The sequence below is a fragment of the Branchiostoma floridae genome, chromosome 12 (genome assembly GCF_000003815.2).
Source record: "Branchiostoma floridae strain S238N-H82 chromosome 12, Bfl_VNyyK, whole genome shotgun sequence".
NCBI lineage: Eukaryota > Metazoa > Chordata > Leptocardii > Amphioxiformes > Branchiostomatidae > Branchiostoma > Branchiostoma floridae.
Genome location: NC_049990.1, coordinates 13,307,085 through 13,326,921, shown reverse-complemented (window position 1 = coordinate 13,326,921; position 19,837 = coordinate 13,307,085). Strand labels below are relative to the sequence as shown.

Here is a 19,837-nt window from a genome sequence, read left to right as displayed (position 1 = left end):
GGCTAAATCCCTGATGGTCACCGGTGGGACCTAAGCATTAATGTGTGGTGTCGTCTACGGATGTGTATCGTACCCCTCACTACCATTATATCCTGACACTTTTACATTGTCCCGTTCATAGTTGTCTGGCTACGGTTGGTTGGGTGTCACTGGCGGGATATGAGACAATAGCGATTTCTTTTTCAGTCAGTCTTACAACAGTTGACAAATCCACTCAGCTGTTGTAATCTGAAATAATAACATTAGTCCATTTCGAAATCGTCAATGTCGTCTTCTGAGTTGAACCCTGCGGTATCAACAGTTTGGTTACTGGCGGCTGTAGCCGGGGGAAGCCGGCCCTTGAGAACCTTAGCCCGCTGCCGTTTCCTATCCCGCCAGCGGCACAGAACCAACCGTTTACATGTCCACTTCAACCCCCGCCGGAACTGTACGGACATCCCGGCGTACACCGCGGGTACTAACACTCCGCTCAGATAAAAGACTACCCTGGTCGTCATGGCGACGTACTCGCCTAGGTCTGCAAACTGCTGCGGTTTCAGCAAGGTCGGAGCGATGGTGTTCAAGATGCAAATGACGTAGTAGAACATCCGGCACAGGCAAACAATGGCCACAACGGCGCCTATGTAGGGCAGGAAGTGAGTTTCATGGTGGATCAAAGGTGAGCTGCAATTTTCAACACATAAATGACTGTCCAACTCCAGTCTTTGTCGGAGAATAAGCAATTAGCTGCTTTTGTGACGTCACGTTATTCATATGGTACATGTGACTCGATGAGCAGTGGATCATAAGTTGCATTGGACACAGAACCAGACATTTTTGCAAGAGGGATAAAATAAGGCATCTACATCAGTGCTTTACAACCACCCCTCAACTGTAACGGGGGGCGCCATAGACTTTCTGCGCTGCTCACTGAGTCTCACAGGCATAATATGACGCGGTGGTAGTAGATTGCTCATTCCTTGACAAAGACTGAAGCTGTATAATTTGGATATTAAAGTCCAATTTTTGTGTTGCCTGTTGGAAACTGCAGTTCAACTTTAATCCTGAATGACTTGTACCGATACAGATTTACCATTGAAGTCTTCAAAAGTTTAAACACTACAAGCGGCAGAAGACTTACCTAGCATGGTGACTGGTCTGCTGGGGGTGAAGCTGTCCCGTTGGTCAGCAGCGCTGTCCGGCTGACCGCCATCTGCTGTCTCCTCATCAGGGGCAGCCGTGATGGACGTCATGCTCTCACACTTCTTCCGCAAGGCTGCTTGCTTCTTGGCCATGTTGCCGGTGGTGTTCCTCAGCCTGGTGAACATGCTAGCGTACAGGACCGCCAGCAGGACCATCAGACTCACGTACAGACCGGCGATGGACAGGAGGTTGTACTTGTCCGTGTAGAAAGGAAGAGTCTGTAGACAAGCAGTACGTGGTGTGGTGGAGGGGGGACCCGTGTTTTCTGGAAGGGTGAGTGTGGATCTTTCATCGTGTACATCTCTGGACATGTTAGCGTAGCTGACAGACTTTATGTTGTCGCCATCGTCTGCTTCCCAATATTGCCGAATACAGAATGTTACCCCGACAGAACTGCCCAGGCAAACGAACCACACGGCAGCCACCGCCATCTTGGCGTGGATCTCGTTGACCCAGATCTTGGCTATGTGCGGGCGGCAGATGAGAACGTACACTTCCGCACTCACACAGACAACATTCAGAACAGACGCAAAGTTCGCCGCTTCGAACACCGCGTCCAGAATGACACATGACGCCTTCCCCTCCGGCCAGAACGAGGCTTCCCAAAGCCATCCTATATTTGTAGGAATGCCCACCACTGATAATACCAGCTCTGCGACTGACAAACTTAAGAGATGGTAAAACGTCGAGGTTCTCAAATGGCCGTTAGTTAAAATCACAAACCCAACCGTGGCGTTCCCAACGACAGATGTCAAGAGAATGATGAGGTAGATGGTTGATAAGAAATATGCCCCAACTTCTCCAGGTCGGGGAATGTCACGAGGAATGTTGTCTTCGTCTGAAACATTTTTGTTCTCACTCGGGAGGTTAGTTTTATTGGTTTCTAGGAATTCAAAACTATCATCAAGCCAAGATTCGCCTGAGTTTTGTGCTATCGTGTCTCGAACCAACAGTCTGGTACTCCTCAGTTCCTCTTCCCTACTTTCACTGGAAATCGACCTATTGTTGTTACTATAACTTGTGAAAAGATGGGTTATATTTTGTTTGAAGTCTCCTTTGGTTTGAGATGCTGAAGTTTCATCGCGTTTGATCACCAGCTGGGCAGTGTCCCGGTCACGTGTGTGCGGAGGCGACTGTGGGGCACTGCTGGTGCAGTTCACCTGTCCATCGCAAGGGGAAGAGGCCAACTGATCGGCTGAATGTATCAATGGGAAAAGAAGAAGAGTTGGTAGCAGCCACCCCGTCATCATCCGAGTTGGCAATCTGTAGAGAAATGGAAAAGTAGAAGTTAATAAAGATCGGCATAGCCCATCATGTTGTCGTATAGATGGCAAAATTTTAGCCAAACATATGCAAGATGTGTTTTAGGAAAATGGTTTAAGATGGCTAGAAGGCCAAAAATAAAGAATCAATTGTTCGGTATATATACCGTACTCTAAGGGCATTTTTTTCAACCTTCCTGACCACTTAGATTTCATGATGAAGACAAGTTGAAGACAGCTTTCTTTTCAAACTATATTTTGCGCGCACGCTGGTATCTGGCCAAGTCGGGCAATTTCCTGAGTATGCTTAAGCTGTTCTTGTGCAATGTTTTCTGGCAAATAGTGAGTTATAGCTTCCGAAAATAGCTTCATTAGGTTGGTAGAATATAGGAGAATTCCTATTACACAACCAGCAGGTACTTACATTACTTACGTTTTGATGTCTCTCAGACACCTTCCTCAGATCTCTAGAGCTTCTGACTGGAGTTCTGCTTCTCACCGATATATGTAGCCGATAGCATATGTAGCATATAGCGGTGAGAAGCAGAACTCCAGTTAGAAGCTCTGTGTCTGAGAGACATCGAAACAATCAGCAATGTAAGTACCTGGTTGTGTAAAAAGAATTATCCTATATCCAGAGTTACATATATTTAGTCGGTAAAGCCAGCTCTGTTACAGTTATCAAATCATCACTTGATACAATTACAAAATATCATGCTACGGAATTAATTTTTTGTAATGGCAACGAACTCTTTGCATAATTTAAACGGTTTTGTTGCTGTACAAAGAGTGACGTCAAAATGCCGTTCTTCATATTTCATAGAGGTTGTTTAAGGTTAAAGGAGAGATGAGCAGAAGAAAACGGCGCTTTGATGGATGGGTGTTCGCGTGTCACAAATATAAAACTCCATTTAGGCAGGCATGAATCCATTAGCTGTATCATTCATTCCAGTAATGGGCACTTACCGCCGCCGCCTTTTCTACTGCAGCTGAGAGCGTCGCTCCAACAATTGGCAATTATGCATATGGGAGTCGGGAGGAATAAAGGATAATGTCCTATTTACGCGATGAGCAGCGGATTTCCGTTCTGTCCCGTGCTGGGCACGACTGATGTGATCGTGTATATAACATTCCGAACCTAATGACAATATGATTACAGGTTCCATTGAACAAACATTGCAGAGATGTATGCCCAACGTTGTATTTACTTTTCAGGGATCGTGGAAATGTGAACTAGGAAGGGTACCTCTGCAATGTCGTTGAAGTGTATAATGAAGCAAGCAGAAGTGATTCTCCGCGCCAAGTTTTTCTCGTTCATCTTTCCCAGCTCGGCGTACTGCGAGTTCTGGCAGGCACACGTACTATACATGTTTTAACCTGCTTTACGGCACAGAGAAGGCCTTCTTTCAATGCACTTTTCCTTATTTCACCGATCGGCTTCTAGGAAGTTCTAGTCATAGCTATATATATAGTTCTGCCATTATATGTACAACTGGCCCATCCGATTACTCACCCACGAAGTCTGCCATAGTCCTGCCATTATATGTACAGTGGACCCATCCGATTATTCACCTACAATGTCTGCCATAGTCCTGCCATTACATGTACAACGGACCCATCTGATTACTCACCTACAAAGTCTGTCACAGTTCTGCCATTATATGTACAGTGGACCCATCCGATTACTCACCTACAAAGTCTGCCATAGTCCTGCCATTACATGTACAACGGACCCATCCGATTACTCACCTACAAAGTCTGCCATAGTCCTGCCATTATATGTACAGTGGACCCATCCGATTACTCACCTACAAAGTCTGCCATAGTCCTGCCATTATATGTACAGTGGACCCATCCGATTATTCACCTACAATGTCTGCCATAGTCCTGCCATTACATGTACAACGGACCCATCTGATTACTCACCTACAAAGTCTGTCACAGTTCTGCCATTACATGTACAACTGGCCCATCCGATTACTCACCCACAAAGTCTGCCATAGTCCTGTCATTATATGTACAGTGGACCCTTTCGATTACTCACCTACAAAGTCTGCCATAGTCCTGCCATTATATGTACAGTGGACCCATCCGATTACTCACCTACAAAGTCTGCCATAGTCCTGCCATTATATGTACAGTGGACCCATCCGATTACTCACCTACAAAGTCTGCCATAGTCCTGCCATTACATGTACAACGGACCCATCCGATTACTCACCTACAAAGTCTGTCACAGTTCTGCCATTACATGTACAACGGACCCATCCGATAACGTAGTCCGGACGCTGCGCCTTCTCCATCTGCGTGATGTTCCTTCCAGGAGTTTGCAGCTTATGGACTAGAACTAGAACTCACCTACAAAGTCTGTCACAGTTCTGCCATTATATGTACAACGAACTCATCTACAAAATCCTAACAGTCTGTCAGTAGATACCTACCAGAGAACTGGAGATGGTCTTGTGAAACCTGTACAGTTCCTGTAAGGCAACGATCTTTCCTCCAAAGGTTCTGCTCCTAGTCCGCTCCCTGTAGTGTTGCTGACGATCTGTGGCATGGGCCTGTCACCCAGATTGCCTATTTATTGGCAGGACTTATTCATTACTTAGGACTCAGGGGGATAAATGAGCCTGTTAGCGGGCTGATTGTCTTGTAAGTGCTAACAGGACGTTCGGCAACTGTCACGAGGATATTTAGTACACAAACAGCTCGAGAAATGTAGGCCGATTGGTATTACACAAAGGCACTGACAACGCACTGATTAATGCTTTAGAGTATGACACTAAACTACAACAGTTCTTTGTAACGAACAACTATGATAGGTATTTTTGTATGAACAAATGCTTTAATTTGTACAAATCATACACCCTTCTTGTACAAACCATACACCCTTCTGGTGTTATTAAACATCGGATATTACCAACCACCTTAATTTCAGCGGGTAACGTCAAAGTGAACAGAGCAGTAGGTTTGGAACCGGGCACCATGACTCGCAAAAAGAACGTTCTTTTAAAAAGCAGGCATATGAAAAGATGAAATTGTATGTGCTTTATCTATGAAGTATTTTCAAGTCAATCACCATAGCTGATTGAATGAACTTGATAGCCTGGTTTGCAGTCGTATAATAGCTCCCAAGTCTCTTCTGTCCTCTCTGCAAATACATATAGAATACTAGAGTTCCACGAACACATACCTTTGCCAAATAAACCAGGTTTGTTATGTAGAATGATGTCTGTAGACAAATGCGTTACTCATTTCATTTTCTTTATAATTAAATGCTTGGAGTTGGTTTATAAAATTTCGGCATTTATTATGCAAATTAGATCCCAATTTACAATTAATTGATATCAAATTGTATCAAGCATTACTTAAGCTATCAGCATACCAAAAATCATGATGATCCTTTGATCCATTCTTGACTTATTCTCTTTCAAAGTCTTTAAATACACCTCTTACTCTCTTCCCTCTTTCTCAGTTACATATGTGACAACTTTGATGAAAGTACTATAATGGAATGCAGTGGATTTATGAACTTTTCCTAATCAATTATGCAAATTAGCTGTTAACTTGCATAATAAGTATCACATTATATAAGTCTTCATTTAGGCTATCTACATGCCGAAAATTATGACGATCCGTCAACACGTTAATATTTTCTCATTAATTATGCAAATGAGATCATCATTTGCATGATAAATATGTATTGACATTTCTCTCTTTCTCAGCTACATATGTGACAAGTTTTAAAGCCCTATCATGGAATGTAGTGAATTTATAAAATATCCTCATTAATTATGCAAATTAGCTGTTGATTTGCATAATTGTTATCTCATTATGTAGGTCTTCACTTACGCTACTTACAAACAAAAAAACATGATGATCCGTCAACATGTTCATATTTTCTCATTAATTATGCAAATGAGGTCATCATTTGCATAATTGATATCTGTCGACATTTCTCTCCTTCCCAGCTACATATGTGACAAGTTTGAAAGTCCTATCATGGAATGTAGTGGATTTATAATTTTTCCTCATTAATTATGCAAATTAGCTGCTGATTTGCATAATTAGTATACCATTATGTAAGTCATCACTCATTCTATCTACATACCAAAAATCATGACGATCCGTCAACACGTTGTAGAGTTATTCTCATCCAAAGTTTGAAAGGAAACCGGTGCCTGCAGTTCTAAAAAAGCCGCTAGGGGGCCCAAACTCACAGCACTCACTCTCTGCCTCAAGGGCTATTTACCACTCAAAAATCATGATCACAGCATGTCCAGAACACGAGATATCAAAAATTGAGGTTCTGCTGCAGTACTTTAGCAAGCCGCTAGGGGGCCCATTATCGAACTTGACCTTCGTTTTCCCGACCCACGATGGTAAAATTTGGCCCCAAAATTTCCAGACTTCTACGTGGGGATTTAGAACACGAATCAGGTTCCATCTGTTGAGATCGAACAGAACGCTGACGTGATCGAACAGAACGGGTGTTCTATTCGAGGTCAACCCCGGTCATCCACAGGTTGTTACAGTAAACATGCAGAAAACACCCTTGTTTTCCTGGGTGCCGTGCGTCAGAAGAAAAACTAACATTTTCGCAAATATAAACCATTATCTGGCCAGCCTAGTTTTGCTGCCGCTTAGTTTGGAACATGTGACATGTAACAAAGCTGCTGGCGTCATTATTGGTGACCTTGGATATTACAACACTTGTTTACGGCGGTATCAATTGCTTCATGTCCCTATCAGTGCGACTCGACATACGGCCAAACATGGTATTTAAATCGCTTACAAAACACGTGCAAATAAACTCCTTCAGGACTTAAATTGTCGACAACTTATATTTCCAGGTTTGTGTCTTAGGGATTTTTGGAATATGGAGGCAATTTTCAATTACGAGGCTTTGAGTGTGAAAAACATGATTTTTCGACCTTATCTTGGCTGTAAAAATAGTTCTAAGTAGAAGTTAAAAAATCCCTAAGACAGAAAGTTTGATTTTACAATCATTACTCATATAATATAAAAGATTTGGATTTTCAGTCAAATCTAGGACCGATCTAAATATGGTATTTGTTTATTTGTCCACCAAACACCCTTCCTAAACCAACCAACTAGGCACATTTCAGAAAACATTGAGACAAAACTGTGCAACACACGTAAACGGCAAGATTTGACGTGTACACACTGCCAGTTTTCATTTAATCTAGACGAGAAACGTGCGAGGGGTTGCTTTTCTAACTATCACGATCTTGTAGAAGATGTTTAAGTCACCGTCAGCCCTCCGAGGGGACCGCGCGGGAGCTCCGGTAACCCGATACTCTGCGTTCGAATGGAAACTTTTGGGCCAAATTTGACCATCGTGACCCCTACCCACCTACCAAATATTATCGGGATCCATCCAAGACTTCTTGAGTTATGCTGTTAACAGACAGACACACACACACACAGACTCACAAGCCTAAAACATAACCTTAGCCATTCTGGCAAAGGTAACAACGCGGTGTATTCCGTATCACCCGAAGTACCAGCCCGACCGCGGGTTGGATCGCCCGAAGGCCGGAGGGTCAGCCGACCCGAGGGAGGGCTGGGACCGAGGGTGATGCGGAATACACCGTGTTGTATTTTATTTATGTCATTATTCGGTTACCCACCTAAGAAAACCCCTGTTTTGATGCGAAATGCGCCAGAAGTTGAACAAATTTGGTGCCCTCAAACAAAACGTGTTGCAACAGTAATGTTCCAGCGTCCGAATCAGGTATTTGAACTTTCGATGGCGCCGTACTCGGCCCGCTCGAAACAGTTCGATTTATTCGAATGGAGCCCGTGTGATACGCCTTTCGAACCTGTGCGATAAGGAAATTTAAAAGTATGGCCCGGTCCGGAACACCCGTATCGAACGTTTTCGCGTCACAGGTATGACATAAAGCCTGTTACCAGCCAACTGAATTCTGTTTTTGTCTTTAGTCTCCTAAAAGCCCTGCCCAGCACGTTTCCTAGCCCATACTGCCTCTAGTCTAGTCTAGTTATCGGCCATCTCACCCCCCGCTAGATGGCTACATTGTATGGAAGCGTTAACGTTCTGTCTGCAGAAACAATGTCAAGATTGTGGCACTAAAATCAGCTCTTCAATAGACAGTGGCTCATGTTGCAGGTTCACTGCTCTTTTAAGATTTAAAAATCATAACAAGTTGCCAAACACTGTATCCTCTACAGTTGTCGTGCAATAAAGTTCTTCATATCTAGTTATACTTAAGGGTTGATAACCCGCCCCGAGGTGTATATGGTGATTACGCCTGGTCCTTTGCTATAACCGCCGAATGAAACCACCGAGTGAGCGAATTGACATGAACCAGAATGTGCAATGTTTGTTTTCGATTCTGTGGACATAATCTACGGTTTTTCTGATAATGGTGAGTGTCTGTAGTTTTTAACACAATATACGTAGAGTGACAAGAAGTGACCTTAAAAGGTCATTTTGCTAGAGTTGTGGAAATAAGGGTCAAGCATAATTAGTCATTAATTACTCTTAGTAAGAGCTATTTTCACAGTACAATAACACGCCTGTCCTTGGTGCTGAAAAGAACTGTTCAACAGACCTGAGTCAGCTTACAGATGTGCCCTGTGTGGCAGAGACTGTCATTCTCGTATGGGACTGTTTAGCCACAGTCGACGCTGTAGGGCTGATATCAATTAGGATTTTACCATGGTCAATATTGACCGAAGGAGACCATATATATAAGAGCGCCACCCAGCATATTGCAGAAGGCGAGATTATGGGAACTAAGAGTGGATTTGGGAATGAGGCTGCACTTCCCATCAGTAGTACAGACAAACCTTCGGACAGATGCAGTATGCGTGGCGTAACTGGTAGAGCGTTTGGCTCGGAATCTATAGGTTCTGAGTTCGATCCCAACCGTGCCCCCGACGTTGTGCCCTTGGGAAAGGTACTTTACACGACCTTCCTCACTTCACCCAGGTGTAAAAATTGGTACCTGGTTTCGGTCGGGGAGGTAAAAGACTACCTTTACCATCTGTCTGTATCGTGTATGTGGTACTGTTAATATAAGTTACAAAAACTTGAGTGCAGTGCCACATTGTCCTCGTCTGTCCAAAAGCAAAATAGAAAAAAAAGATGCAGTACTGTTGTCAGAAGAAGATCATATATACTAATTGCGCTTCCTGAGAGGAAAGATGTGAACAAGCACACGAGAGAAAAGCGAGCAAGTCCCAGGACCTTCTGCAGAGTTGTAAAGTGAAAGATGGCAGGCCTGTTTGTTCCCGGTGGAAGTAGGGTGTAACATGCATTGGCATAATACCGGTAGTAAGACTTATACCGGTAGATTAAAAATACTCGAACTTAAAGAGATCTACACATGCAACAATAGTTATTTCTGAGCTGTGCACACTTCAGACATCTAGGTGCCCAATACATCATTTACAAAGCATCGATAACAATGCATTCGAAGACAACAAGGCCAAAAGTTTTCAGTATCTTTTTCGGGGTAGGCAGCTCGTCGTGGGACGAACACACTGTCACATTCATTGCCAAATTTATAGATCATAATTACACATGCTCACGGCACAAGACGAACATGATTCAACAACAATCTTGAATTTCTGTTGGTGACCTACAACTCATGTAAAAGTGTGAAGAACCGTTGCATAATAGCCCGGATCTACGACTGAATGGGCAAAATTGAACGTACGCAGCCATTTTCCCGCCATTTTTATATCTACGCTAGCAGTGAAGTGTTACGTCATAGCGGTTGTGACGGACAGGAGTTAAATGAAAATTCTTGACAGTATACGTCCGTTTTCTCATGACATTTTTTATGCTCATGCAGGTTTATGTTTTATGCATTTACTGACAGAAAAGGAAGGAACATCAGAGGATGTATAAATGTACATAGCGGCAGTTAATTGTGCCGTTTTTCTTCCTACCGGTATTTTGTACCCCCTCCCAACCACGCGCCCGTTCGCCGTGTAATTCCGCGGCGTGTTACAATTACAACATTACGTTTTTAGCAGGACAAGAGTGACAGAAAAGTTACACAGAAGAAGTGGCAAGGGTAACCTATAACAGCAACATGTAACTGGAGAAAATGATGCGTTGACAATTTGTCAAATCAGTATGGCTAGAGAAATCGTCGTAAACGTACCGGTATTATGATAATAGATGTTAAAGGCTTCCAAGCCAAGTCAACGTGGAAGCCACCAACAGCACTAGGAGTGAAGGAAAAGGCTAGAAAAGATGCAGTGCGCAAGATCAGGGAAGCAGCAGAAGCTGGCTATAGAGGAAGAGGGAGGAAGCAGGCTGGAAGCCGGGAGGAGCGGACGGGTGGTGGGTTGTACTCTCCAAGCAGAAGTTCGGCACCGGCTGTTTTTTTAGTCGTTTTTTATCGGGCTTTCTATTTTGTCATTTTTCTTGAAGTACGCCAGCCAAAGGTTTTGACACAGCAAGATAGAATACAAAATAGAAAGCCCGATAAAAACGACTAAAAAAACGTTGAAAAAAAACAGCCGGAGTCTAACCTCTGCTTGGAGAGTAAGTGGGTTGGCCACCACTGCTGGACCCAACAGTGAGAGGATGAAATGGGGAACTGATTTGCATGATTGATAAAAATATTGCAAAAACATTCAATGATAAATGATGGGATGTGTAATTAGCTGATGTTGAACGTTAACGTTACCATGGCTTAACTATGTAAATGTCTATGTCATCTGGATGGAATCTACAAACGCTCTAAATTTTTCTAGTTCTTCTTCTACATTTTTCTGTCCTTTATTTGTTTCTGTTACATTCATAAAGTTAGGAGAGCGTTATCCATAGAATCCAAATTGAGCGACTTTAGTGCAAATGAGGTGCTAATAAAGCATGTCTGAAGGTTGGAGCGCAGACTGGCAGGTGTTCATGGCTGCTATAACTGCCTTATGGCTGGCGCCAGTAATATGATCAGTATCTTTCGTCTGTAGCGAACGTTGAACAAGTTGAGCGTCACATTATTACATCTTCCTCGGGACGTTGAGAATTTAGTCCCTACTTGAAGTAGCATGATTGTCTTCAATACACACGAGGAGACATTCTATTGTTTCCAAACTAATATCAAGTTTCTGTATTGCATGATTATGGCACACACACACACACACACACAAACACACACAAACACACACTGTACACACAAACACACACACACATAAACACGCACACATGCATACACACGCACATATGCATTCACGTACTCTCTCGCACACAGTCATATATACACTTGCATACAAGAGCACGCGCACTGAGACACACATACAAATTCACACACTCACAGTATCTGTTTAAGGTGGGTACAAACATGCGTATAAGTGGGTATGAAATCCATATGAAATATGTAAATACGCAGCCGTACGACCAACATTTGGATTTTAAAATGATCTTAATTAAACTACACACCACGCCTATTTGGCAAATGAATTATGACTTCAGCATTTCCCGTCTGAATGAGGTGCGTACGCAGTGCGCAACACTAATTTTCTTGCTGCGAATAGGTACTATGCATGGCGCGTTCCGACCGTAGTCTAGACGCACCCAACTTATGCTGATCTCCTGCTGACGAACATTCAGCACTGAAAACCGAGTACTGACGAACACTCAATACTGGAAACCAAGTGCTGACGAACACTCAATACTGGAAACCAAGTGCTGACGAATTTTCAGTACTGGAAACCGAGTTATGACGAGCATTCAGTACTGGAAACCGAGATCTGACAACCATTCAGTGCTGGAAACCGAGTGCTGACGAACATTCAGTTCCAGAAACCGAGTTATGACAAACAGTGAATACTGGAAACCGAGATCTGACAACCATTCAGTACTGGAAACCGAGTTATGACGATGTTATGACAGTGGTAACCTAATGCTAAGGAGTTCAGAACTAGAAAGCTATGACTGAGAGGGGTTCAGCAATAATGAACTTTCTTCAGTACTTGGCTTCCAGTCCTTCCAGTCATTTTATGACGTCATGCACATCTAAAATACGAGTTGGGCTACGCCATGTTATATCCACCACCTTCGCCATATCCGCCATCTTGGATTTTGGGCCGATAACGTCATCAAATTAGCATAATTTATGCATATATAATTATGAAAGATATGCTAAATAATACAAGACTTTATTTATGTAATAAAATAGCAGTAATATAGCAAATAAATGTGAAAAATACATTGTTAGAACCCAAAATAGTGCTTTTGGCCAAAACTGCCTGTCAACGAACGGTTGCCATGGCAACAAGAAAATTTGAAAAATTTGTCAAACTTCTTTAATTTTTTGCCAACAATTTTTTAGGAAAACTCATCAAATTTGGTAGCTTTAGCGTAAGCCGTTTGGGCGTTATGGGACATCAAAGTTGGCGCAGGCCTCAAAAGCCCCCCCCCCCCCCCCGGTCTGAATAGGGTTAACGGTTGGTTGAATGAACAGATCTCCCGGCAGCTAACCATCCGCACAAGAGGACCTTTCTAGATGGATTGATGGTTTCTAAGTCCTACGTATACAGTTATCCATGTTGGCAACACATTTCAATGGTCATCAAAGAAAGCAATAAGAACACCTATTTTTCATCAGGATGTCGTTCAATGTACAATTATAGCAATACCAACTGCAGGCCACCGTTGAAAAAGAGCCCTCTCGAGGCTTGTTCTTGAAACGCAGGAGATTATTGTTAGAATGCCAAGATTATTCATATGTAACTTAAGCAATGATGTATACAATTCGTCGATTATGTAAATCGGAATTATTTTTGTATAATTAGAGAGGAAATATATAAAGTTAATGCGTTCCGCAATAGAGGTATTAAAACATCCGATACGTGTAACTGGGGAAGAGGAATATAGGTACACGACATTATGCCAAGACCTAATTTGCATAATCAATGAAAAATGAATCATTTTAGAAAAATTTCAAACTTGTAGTACTAGGAAGTCAAGTAAAAATGAGCATCGTTAATCATAAACTATGAAGACCTCAGACCAATTTTCACAGTTAGCGAGGACGTGCAAGAATAGTCTTCCTACAGAATATCTATTTAAAGAATGATGATAAACGGATCAATATATGACAAATAAAGATCTAATTTGTATATAGGTGTCGTCTATCAACCGTTGGTCGTAAATTCCACTTGGGAAGGTATGAGGTTGCACTAGATTTGATTATACTTAAAACCTTCTTGAGGAAAATGGTTCGGGTTCCCTTGCAGATAAAATAGAACTTTCAAGATGATCTAAAATTCTTTCCAAATTGTAAAGCTCACATACCAGATGGAGACAGGTTGGCATCAGTGACGGAGTCCATTATCACCGTCCTGCGACGCACACCGGCACTTTAGGGCATTATAAAAGCTCTTCAATTTGCTCCTTCCCACTTAGGTTTTGCATGTGAATACTCAACATATTACTCATATTACTTGGCATAAATCTCATATTGTCATGGTTATATTGTTGCGTTTAATGCCAGGCACCTACCTACTTTGTTGGATATGTGAACCATGCGAGAAATGTCTTTTTATTCTACGTGCAGGCTATAAAGAGCAATGAGCCTAGTGATTCTATTTAGATTTTACAGCGCAGATGCTGTCGTCTCTCGGTCCCCGCCATGATGGATGCTGGTTGATGCTAACTGCTCAGCTGGGACGGCTGACAGCAGATTGCTGCTCGGCCTGCTGAGCACCACCGCGACCCCGCCAGACATCAAAGGTTCACAAGCACCCGGCAGTTCTACCGTACAAGGGAGTCTCATTATTTGTGGGTTTGTCTGCGTGTGTCAGATATAGTTCTCTTGAACAAATTCTGCTCGCGGTAATGAGAAGGAGGAAAAACAATTTTCAAACTGCCATTGCAACTGAGCTGTGTAGGATCTGTGGAAACGTCTATTGCATGAAATAATCATGATTGAAAAGGTGAAAAGAATTCAAAACTCAACGTATTTATCAAGGTATGTCGGTTGGCTAAATTGGCATTTTGACCTTCTACTGTTTTCTTATTAATGAATTAAGAAAGAATGGAGCCATAAGGAATGTTGATAGATGGGCATTAAAGAATTCTAAATCTGATTTTTTGGGGGCCAAATTAATGACGTCATCATTTTTATTACCTCTGATATTATTTTTTTCTATGACAAAATACAGCACTTTGTTACATACCACTGTAATGAAACTTCGTTTTTCGTTGCATAATGATGGAAGCTACAAACGTAGTGTTGCGCAAACTGATATCTAGTAACGATCTGTAGTTATTAAGAATTAATTTTTTTTAATTAGATGAAAACAAACATTTTCTAATTACTACAGATTACTACTCCTCTGCTATAATACTAGTAAAAGAATTGTCCAAGAGTAGCTAATAAAAAGATAAAGAAATTTAGTTCGAGCACCTTATAAAACTACCCAAATTTTTTTTTGCTGAACAAGATAATGTGACTATTGTTGGGATCTTAGTCTCCTGTACGCGCGATAAATGGCAGATATCACCCATCACTTTTGCAAGGCACATGTCATCCACCGATTGTGTAACGTAAATGTTACCTACCGTTTGTGTAAGGTAGATGTTACCTACCGTTTGTGTAAGGTAGAACTAGAGAACGATTCGATTTTGGGCCCCCTAGCAGCCTGTTACGGTACTGCAACGGAACGTACTGGTTTCGAGTTCTGAACATGCTGCGGCTATGATTTTTGAGTGGTAGACAGCTCTTGGTGCCTAATATGAGTGGTATAGGTTGGGTCCCATAGCGACTTGTTTTGTAACTGCAGGGCAGGTTTAGTGTCAGACTTTGAAACAGAATGACTCAAGAAGGGGTTATGACGAACTGTTATGATTTTTGGTATGTAGATAGCTTAAGTGATACTTAATATGGTTGATTATGCAAATTGGCATCTAATTTGAATAATAAAATAGGAAATTGCGTAAACACGCTCAGTTCCATTATAGGACCATTGCAGCATGTGACATTTGTAACTGAGTAGTAGAAGAATATTCACTTGATAGATATATATCATGCAAAAAAGACCTAATTTGCATAATCAATGAGAAATGCCGTAATGTCATTGTGGTAAATGACGGGAACTTCTTAGCATTTGGAAGTTATTTACAGGTGAACATCGTTGAACATTGATTATGCAAACGAGGTCCTCATTTGCATAAATTATCAGAAAAGCCCTCTTTCTTAACAGAGATTGTGTACGTCTGTTGCTTGGTGGACGAGATGATCAAGTCATATAATTTATGCAAATGAGAATTTTATTTGCATAATTAATGACGAACACAAATAATACAGCAGTTGTAAAGTTTAGGATCATTTGGCGAAGATATGGGGTCGTGGAACTCTGGTTGCTCGGTGTCGCCTGCAAAGTAATGATCACAAAAATTTAATTTAGTTATCATTATTATTTCTGGGTGAGGCCAAGAACTTATTGATCACTCCTCGTAGTTACCTTCGCCAAGAAAGTTATGCTATGCGTAGCATCTGTATGTTTGTATTTATGTATGTAGAAGAACAGTATAACTCGAGAACGCCTAGATGGATTGTATTGATATTCGGTATGTTGGTAGTCATGAGACCTGAAAACGATTAGATGTTGGGCGCCCTAGCAGCCTGTTACGGTACTGTTCCGGGTTTGATATCTCGAGTTCTGGACAAGCAGTATAGGTTTGGGCCCCCTAGCGGCTTGTTTTGGGACTGCAGGCAAGGTTAAGTGTTAGACTTTAAAGGGGAATACTGTAACTCAAGAAGGGGTTGACCGATTGTCATGATGTTTGGTATGTAGATAGCTTAAGTGATGCTTCATATAATTACATATTATTTATGCAAATTGAAATTCAACTTGCATAATTATTCTGAAAATCGTCTAAACGCGCTCAGTTCCAAAACTTTGAGAGCCAAATCTTGTCGAAACTGTAGATGTTAGAGTCAATTCCAAGTCACCGAGATGGTTTTGAAATAATATTTGTAATACGTTTGAACTATTTGAGTAAAAGAACATTTCAGTCCCTTAAGTTCGAAATTGTTCAAACATTTCAAAATGAAAGTTTAAACATGTTTGAACCTTTTTATAATTGTTGGAACATTTGGGAAAGTAATGATATAATTCTCTCTTTATTTAGAACAATTTTCAAATATCTATGTGTTTTTGTTACTGTTCCAACATGTTCCAACATTTTGTGTCATTTTTTCCCTCCATAAAAACTTTTATTGACCCCATAAACAAAGCTGCTAAGCTTGGTCCTTTGTTTGGCTCTTGTATTTTTAGACTTTCTTTAGTATATACTGGTGAGTCTTTTGTGAGAAGGTGGCAGACAGACATAATTTCCTGCACTTGGCAGGGATGTGTGAATTGCCCTCTTCCCAGCCCACTGACCCAGTTTCATCATATTGTTTCCATGTTCGAACATGTGATCACAAATGATGCATCTATGTTGGAACAGTTTAGAAACTAACAGAAATAATGTATTTGATGTTAGAAATGTTTCTAACATGTTTGAATACTATAGAAATATTTAGAACGTCACATGGATGTTATAAATAGTTCTAAACAGTTACTTATCACAGTTAGATTGTTACAATGATTTCCAAAATGTTGGAACAAAAGGCAAGAAACACCCTCTCGGTAATATGGAATCGACTCTACCTACCGTTTGTGTAAGGTAGATGTTACATACCGCTTGTGCACGATGAATGTCACACACCGTTTTTGTTTGGTAATTGTCACCCACCGTTGTGTAAGATGTTACCTACCTTTTGTGTAAGATGAATGTAAGCCACCGTTTGTGTAAGGTAGATGTTACCTACTGTTTGTGTAAGGTAGATGTTACCTACTGTTTGTGTAAGGTAGATGTTACCTACTGTTTGTGTAAGGTAGATGTTACCTACCGTTTGTGTAAGGTAGATGTTACCTACTGTTTGTGTAAGGTAGATGTTACCTACTGTTTGTGTAAGGTAGATGTTACCTACTGTTTGTGTAAGGTAGATATAACCTACTGTTTGTGTAAGGTAGATGTTACCTACCGTTTGTGTAAGGTAGATGTTACCTACTGTTTGTGTAAGGTAGATGTTACCTACTGTTTGTATAATGTAGATGTTACCTACTGTTTGTATAATGTAGATGTTGCCTACCATTTGTGTACGATAAAGGTCACCCACCGTTTGTGTAAGGTAGACGTTTGTGTAAGGTAGATGTTACCTACCGTTTGTGTAAGGTAGATGTTACCTACTGTTTGTGTAAGGTAGATGTTACCTACCGTTTGTGTAAGGTAGATGTTACCTACCGTTTGTGTAAGGTAGATGTTACCTACTGTTTGTGTAAGGTAGATGTTACCTACCGTTTGTGTAAGGTAGATGTTACCTACTGTTTGTGTAAGGTAGATGTTACCTACTGTTTGTGTAAGGTAGATGTTACCTACTGTTTGTGTAAGGTAGATATAACCTACTGTTTGTGTAAGGTAGATGTTACCTACCGTTTGTGTAAGGTAGATGTTGCCTACTGTTTGTGTAAGGTAGATGTTACCTACTGTTTGTGTAAGGTAGATGTTACCTACTGTTTGTATAATGTAGATGTTACCTACTGTTTGTATAATGTAGATGTTGCCTACCATTTGTGTACGATAAAGGTCACCCACCGTTTGTGTAAGGTAGACGTTATCCATTGCTTCTGTACGGTAGATATCACTCATTGTTTGTGCACGGTTAATGTCATCCACTGTTTTTGTAAAGTAGATATTAACACTATTTGTGTGTTGCTTTATCTAAGGTGGCATGTAGCTTATGCCATTTGGAGCAGGTTTTAGGGCATCTCTAACAACCTATTCTTCAGAACATTTAAGAAATAATGACAAAGGCGGATTACAATTTTATTTCACAAACCACAGATGATCAAAATTGATATTTTACGGATTATACACACCGTTTCATTTTCATTATTTAATTCCATTGTTGTTCAGTATACTTACAAAGATACAACACCTACGTTTAATGCCTGAATGTGTACATTAATAACACAGTAACAGCCGTATCGCAGTCTTACAACATTATGACTTGTCCATTTATGTACGCAGGCTTTTTACAAGCTGATGAACCCTTTCAAATATCCTTCCGGATGGCGCCTTTTTTACTGTCTTGTTTTATAGCGATCTCGTAATGGAACTTGGCGATATACATTTTTGAAGTTGCAAAAAAAAATCTCAACACCTTCGCCAAGAAGGTTCTGTTTGACTTGTGCGGTTGTGGATGTAGACAGCATATCTCTGGAGACTGTTTGTTGTTTACGTGTAGGTGTTGGTAAGATCAAGGTCAAGTTCAAGAATGGACCTCCTGGCAATGTACTACTGTACTGCGAACTTGTCCTGTAGCAATAATCATAAGACACAGACATTTATGCAATATTGTCATATTCTACATGTCCTTTGTGTACGGTCTACATCCGACGGGAGAATTCATGACATGTCCTTTGAGTCTGCTGTGACACGACTAGGGGTGAGTACCGGTACAGAACATTCAGGCCCAGGTCCGGTTCAGGTACAGAAGATCAGGTCTAGGTTTGGACCTGAACCTGATTCAGTATGTGAGAACATGTGAATGGACGATACTCCCAACAATGGTCTATTTCACTACAAAGAGATCTGTTTGGTGGAGTATCATACTCACTCTTGGGTTTTAAAATCCTACAACTCTAACTGCCTCTGTACTATTGACTGTAAAACCTGGTGTTACTATAAACTCTACTCTGCTTCGCTCTTGTTATTTCTTCGACCTGCAAGCGCCAATACGTGTGAATGCCTGATCAAGTAATCTGTTTATTTTCTAATAGGTCCAACATCCAGTCTACCTATTTTTTTCAGGTCCGGAAAAAAAACGGTCAAATAAGGAAAACCGGCTTTAAATTTGTACCTGTCCGCTGTACCGGTACCCACCCCTAGACACGATGGTTTGTTTTAGCAGCAGAAAGATCACCTCTAGACAGCCAATCATTATGGATGTATAAAACCACTAAAAGCCGTTAGGTCAGTGCATGGGTACATCATGATATGTACCTTCAGCTGTACCTATTTTTTTCTAGAAGTTTGACTTGACTTTCTAGAAGTTTAGCTAGTATAAAAAATACACCTCACACTACAGCTCGCGGTGAGATGTGGAACAAGGTAGGAAGAGTTGGTTGTGTATGTGAACTTTCTGTTTTCTAGTTTATCAGCCCAATATGGACATTTGATAACATGATACAAAAAGACAATCAGAACCACAGGCGTAATCGAAAGTCGATCAAAGACACGAAGCTACCTTAAATGTAGCATCATCTCTGTTGTCTCTTTGTAGAGATAAAAAATGGACACTGTTTTTGAGGCTCTGGTAACAGAAAAGGTT

At 41.2% G+C, this 19,837-nt stretch overlaps 1 protein-coding gene across 1 annotated transcript; it reads right to left on the bottom strand.

Annotated features, from left to right (window-relative positions):
- Positions 1-242: 242 nt before the first annotated feature.
- LOC118427003 (neurotensin receptor type 1-like) lies at positions 243-3,813 on the bottom strand. The gene is made up of 4 exons (XM_035836638.1): positions 3,691-3,813; positions 2,343-2,445; positions 1,121-1,840; positions 243-619 (listed from the first exon to the last, which is right to left on the bottom strand). The coding sequence occupies exons 1-4, from the start codon at positions 3,811-3,813 to the stop codon at positions 243-245; spliced, it is 1,323 nt and encodes a 440-aa protein (XP_035692531.1).
- Between the last annotated feature and the right edge of the window lie 16,024 nt (positions 3,814-19,837).

Excerpts from the sequence above, each read along its gene's own strand:
- LOC118427003 (XM_035836638.1), bottom strand. The coding sequence starts at position 3,813 with ATGTATAGTACGTGTGCCTGCCAGAACTCGCAGTACGCCGAGCTGGGA. Across the intron at positions 2,446-3,690 it reads ACTTCAACGACATTGCAGAG|ATTGCCAACTCGGATGATGA; the intron begins GTACCCTTCCTA and ends ATTTCTCTACAG. Across the intron at positions 1,841-2,342 it reads CTTCCCCTTGCGATGGACAG|TCGCAGAGCTGGTATTATCA; the intron begins GTGAACTGCACC and ends TAAGTTTGTCAG.